Source organism: Octodon degus, unplaced genomic scaffold (assembly GCF_000260255.1).
Source record: "Octodon degus isolate 3935 unplaced genomic scaffold, OctDeg1.0 scaffold00317, whole genome shotgun sequence".
NCBI classification, from domain to species: Eukaryota; Metazoa; Chordata; class Mammalia; order Rodentia; family Octodontidae; genus Octodon; species Octodon degus.
The window spans coordinates 447,595-452,965 of record NW_004524893.1 but is presented as its reverse complement, the minus strand read 5'-3'; the positions used below and the strand labels follow the sequence as shown (position 1 = coordinate 452,965).

General features: G+C 49.0%; 1 protein-coding gene across 1 annotated transcript in view; it reads left to right on the top strand.

Moving 5' to 3' along the window:
* The first annotated feature begins 2,818 nt into the window (after positions 1–2,818).
* The window catches only part of Psmf1 (proteasome inhibitor subunit 1), a 37,090-nt gene continuing 34,537 nt past the window's right edge, over positions 2,819–5,371 (top strand). Inside the window, exon 1 of the mRNA XM_004647648.2 lies at positions 2,819–3,093. Within this exon, the coding sequence (XP_004647705.1) occupies positions 2,965–3,093 (129 nt within the window). The 5' untranslated portion in view covers positions 2,819–2,964. The remainder of the gene's footprint in view (positions 3,094–5,371) is intronic.

Sequence of the window (5,371 nt, the reverse complement as noted above, 5' to 3'; positions counted from 1 at the left end):
CAAGGTTAGTCCCCCCAGTCCCCCCAGACTTACTCCACCTGGTCATCCAGTATTGTAATCCACCAATTATTTTAAAGGTCAACCTACACTAACCAATGCAATTTGCTTCTGTATGCTGCTTGCCCCCCCCCCTTCCTTTGTGGTTTTCAGCCTTAAAAACCCTTGTCTTTCCCCTCCTGGGCACGCACCTCAGCATCTTGCCGGGGTGTCTGCCGCTGGGTACCAGCTAAAATAAAGCGCTTCCTTAACTTTTGGACTTGCCTCATTGTCATCTGATTTTTGAGCTACAACACCAATAAAGAACTAAAAGAAGGCAAAGTTTAATATAAGAAAAGAGATTTTATTTAGAAAAAGATGGAAATGAAAGAGGATAGATAGCTACTAAGAAGTGGTGGGGGCTTTCAGAGCTGAAAGCCCAGGAGCTCTTATCCCTGGCTGCTTCTACTAGAGACTAGTGCTAGGTAGATACCTGTCAAAAAAACTGTTCTTGTTCTCTTGACTGGCCTTGATCCTAACCTTCTGGCCATTTGGTTTCTTCCTGTCCCTTTGTTATAAATAAAGGGGAGAAGGCTTACAGGGAGACAACTTAATGATAAAAGTCAAAGGGACATGTGTATATCTGGTCCAACACTATACTGATGTTAAAGTAAAAACATACATATGTACATGTGTAAATATGTGTGTGCATGTGTGTCTTACATATTAAAGAGTCCTTAGGGGTCTGTCTCTCATCCCCTTTGCCTTCCTTCAGCGAGTAAGAGGAGCTGGCCCTCTAAGTCCCTTTGTTCCTGGCTTCCCCAGTGCCTAACTGCTAAATTTTTACATTAATTATGCTACTTGGTGCCCTCTCCAGTCTAGCTTTTCTCTCCCTTTGTCTTTTTAATTGCTCTAACTGGACAGTCTACTTTTGAAGACCCAAACTACTTTTATACTTTTAGTAAGGTTCTCTGTTAATCTTCATAAAGGTCAATGGGGGCTTTTTCTTATCTTTTCCCTATCTGTGGCCCATCCCTACAGCTACAGTATTACAACTATTTGGGTAGCATTTACACTACATTAAATAGCATAATCTAGAGATGATTTAACATACAGGTACAGGATGTACAGGTTATATGGAAACACTACATCATTTTGTACAAGGAACTTGAACATCTGTAGATCTGGGAATCTAAAGCAACTATGGACTCAATCTCCCATAAAATACTGAGAGACAATTGCATGTACAAAGGTCTGACGAGTATAACATGTGAAGGAGGGAGACTAGAAATAAGCTACTTCAGAAGTCCAAGCATGAGATGCTGGTGGATCAGACAAGGGGTAGGCAGTGGTCAAATTCAGAAATATATTTTATGGGTAGAGCCATCTAGCTTTTTTTTTTTTTTTTTTTTTTTTTTTTAGGGAAAGGTCCACAGGGTGTTCAGGGTCTCACTACTAGATCGGACTCGTAGTGATCTGCCTGTTTACAGCCTCCCAAGAGCTGGGATTGCAGGCACACGTCACCACGTCCAGTGCCCAGTCTCAACTGCAGTCTCAGCAGGCCCCGAGGGTGGGGCCTGCACGGCAGGCCTGGGGATGAAACCCCCGGCCCCTGCACCTGTTTGCAGGTGCTTTAATCTGCTGAGCTATTTGGCTGGCCTGCCATCTAGCTTTGTGGGCAGATCAGATGTGCGTAGAGAGGCAGCTGGGAGCTAAGATCATTTCAGTCAAGAGTACAGGGGATGAGAAGATAGTTATAAATGATAATTACTGGGGTCAGAGGCAGACACGCCCTACACACTTTCCTGCAGATCATGATGGTGTGCTGGGAATGGCAAGGTTTTCAGCAGAGGCACAAGAGCTCACTCGTGTGTCCACAGGTTCTTTCTGGTTGCTGGGTGCAGAAGAGATGCAGGCAAGTCAGGATGGACTTCACAGACAGCTGCCCGGCACCCAAGTGAGAAAAGACAGTGGTGTGGGCCATGGTTCTGTCCAGGCTAAGGAAACTAAATTTATTTAAGTAAAAGCAGTAATTGCACTTTAAGGAACATTTAAAAATAATAGTAAGTATTAAGAATTGTGAAGAAGGGTCCGCCATATAACTCAGTGGATTAAAGTGCCTGTAAGCAGGTGCAGGGGTCTGGAGTTTGATTCCCCCCCCCCCAACCCAGCCTTGCTGGTCCTGCCCCCGCAGCGCGCTGAGACAGAGATTGAGGCTGGGTGGTAGCACGCGCCTGTAATCCCAGCACTTGGGAGGCTGTAAACAGGCGAATCACTGAGTCCGATCTAGTAGTGAGACCCTGAACATCCTGTAGACCCTTCCCTAAAATACAGAAAAAAAAAAAAAAAAAAAAAAAAAGGAATTGTGAAGGAGCTAAGCAAACAAATGCCTAAAATTTGGTCAGGAGCTTAGTCTTCTTGTGTCTTCGACTCACTACTTTCGTTTTGTTACTTCCAAAATGGGTGTAACAGATCTACCCTTGAAGATCTGAGGGGAAGGTGTAAGGGTGTGGGTACAGCTTTGTGCCACCACACAAAAAACATAATAAACGTTACTTAGGAGATACATGGCTAGGTTCTGGTATCATCTCTGCCATTCCCTGGCTATCTGTATCATCTTGGTCAAAACAGCCCTTTGTGCCTCGGTTTGCTTATCTGTGAAATGATGCCACCATTAATACCGACTGTGTGAGTCTGGATCTGAAAGCGAACTTGTCCTGCAGACTGTGGGCCAGAGGCGAATGCCCGCCCTAGCGGAACCTTTCAGGTCTCGCTCGCGTTTCCAGCCCGGTGTGCAAAGCAAAACTGCGCCCGGGCTTGGAGCTACTTCCGGCGGCCACGCCACACCCCCGGGACTGCTCCATTTTGGCTGCAGGTGGAGACCCGGCCTTACCGCAGAGTACCGCTCAGGCGGTAGGAACTCCTTCGGGGCGGAGCCGGCTCACGTCCCTGTCGCCCTTACTTCCGCCCACAGAAGCCGCGGCGCTCATGGCGGGCTTGGAGGTGCTCTTCGCCTCGGCGGCGCCGGCCATCAGCTGCGCGCAGGACGCGCTCGTCTGCTTCCTGCACTGGGAGGTGGTGACGCACGGCTATTACGGCCTGGGCGCCGGCGACCAGGTACGTCACGGGGCCGGCCGGAGGGTGGGGGGCTGCCTTCTGCGGGAACTTACGCGGCACAAGACAGTCTCCCCGCCCCGCTGCCTCTATTCCGTACCTTGGAGCTCCTGCTAGTAAACCGCGGGGACTGGGTGGGTCAGGACCTCAGCCTGCCCGGAGCCTTCCCGACTGCTGGCTCACGCGAGGACCGAAAGCTGGGTCAGCGCAGCCCCGCAGGCCCCGGGGCTGATCCCCTCGAAGCTCCTGACCACAGGGCCCCGGAGTGGGTTTGGAAGGCTGCTCGGCGCAGTCCTATACTCCCAAGAACCCGAGCCACCACCAGACGGTCGGCCCAAGCCACGGGTATAGGGATGAGCTTTGATGGACTCAGCCCCAGATCAGGGTCCAGCCTTCACCCAAGACACCACACATCCCAGGGCCTTTACTGAAGGGCCCAGTGCAGTCCACTTTCTACTGCTATCCCCAACTATAGCTCTGGGGAGCTACCCCCCCCCATACACACACATAGCCACCCTCACACCTACCCGCGGTGTGAGGGTCTTCCCACAGCTGTCAGCGCCTGGCTATTCTGTCTCACTCTGCCATCCCCAGTTTTTACTTCTTAAGAACTAGAGCCATGTTACATCTCCACAGAATCCCCTAGGACTACTGGGTCCAGCCCACCTCCCTAATTCTCCCAAACTTTTTGCTGTAACATTCTCCCATGTTCCCTGTCCCTTCCCTGTGACCTTTAACCTCCATATTAGCTTCCTGGGAGAACTAGGCCTGGCCCCCTTGGCTTTTCACCTGCTCCATCAGAGCACCCTCCCAGCCACCCTCCCCAAGTACACACGTGGGCCCTGGGCACTCTAGTGACCTCCATCTCTCATGGCCACTGACCTCAGACTGCCAGAACCAAGACCAACTCCAAGAAGTAGCCATCCTACTCCTTGTATCTTGCAGTGAGGCTTCTAAACTTTCATTTCTAACCGCTTCAGTTCTCCAACCCATGAGTCCTGTTCTAGCTTCTCAGATGTACATTGCTGTCTTACTCATTTTCCTCTCCTTCCTCAAACATACTTTATATGTTCTGAGCACTTAGTCAAGTATCGCTCATGCCTCAACACTTAGCCATGCCCCTCACCACATTTCTAGTCCTTCTGTCCCATAAAACTAAGGATTAGGACCCTTTCACTCATTACTCCCATCAGCAGAAATCGGAGCAGCTATTGTTTTCTGGATCTATTTTTTACCCCAAACTCTAGTATTTTCCCTGGGACTCCAAATGAACATTCAGCATCTATATTCCCATTTCCACACTCATCCTTCATCCCTTGTATGGGTTTGTAGGGCCGGGAGTGGGGACAAGGTGGGAGAACAACAGCTAGCCTTACACACAAGCATATGAATACACGTACGCCACATGTGCCCTTGGAAGCAGGAACCATTTCCTCCATACAGATTTGTCTCCCTGGGCTTTCTTTCAGTGGACATCATTCCTTGCTTTTTAGCATCTCAGACCTTGGAACCAACTAAAGAAAGCCCCCTCTCTACTCCCAGGTTTCAGGTTCCCCTTTCATTGCATAGTCCCTCCATTCCACCAGCAGAAGCCTTAAGTCTCCTTGCTTGCCCCACTTTTCCACTTTCTTATCTTTAATGGCTCTTTCTTGCCCCAACTATTTAATTTCAACTTTTCCTGGAAAGTCCCACTGAGAAGTTGATATGTAGGATGATGTAAGACAGGTTGGAAAGAGGGATACAACTTGGTTTTAACCTTGGAGTTTACCATTGGTTACACCCCAAAGAAAGAGCAGGTCTGCCATGCCCTCTCTCCATCCCTCTGCGTCTCCTTCCCATTACTCCCAGCCATCCATGTCTGTGCTGCCTCAGTGTCAGAACTCCTTCCTCCGCTCTCCCAGGACCAGCAGCTTGTAACAGGGACATACATTAGCACTGCAGACTTGCTCCCACCTCTCATTTGCTTCACAAATCCTGTGAGCATCTCTTAAACACTTTTGACAGGTTAGGACGTCAGCTCAGATAGATCAGTGCCTTGCAGTTGGTGTAATCCTCTTGCCAATAATTTAGACCAGTAAAGATGAAACTTTTGGAGACTGAATGCCCAAACTACAACACAAAACCTACTTATTTAATTGAAATGCCAACACTGCAATTAAACCTGAATGCTCAGCTCCTGGGGAGCTACTGGGGCACCTTGGCTTGCATACCCTCAAACTTACAAATGAAGTATACAATAGTCTCTCTCTCTCTCTCTCTCTCTCTCTCTCTCTCTCTCTCT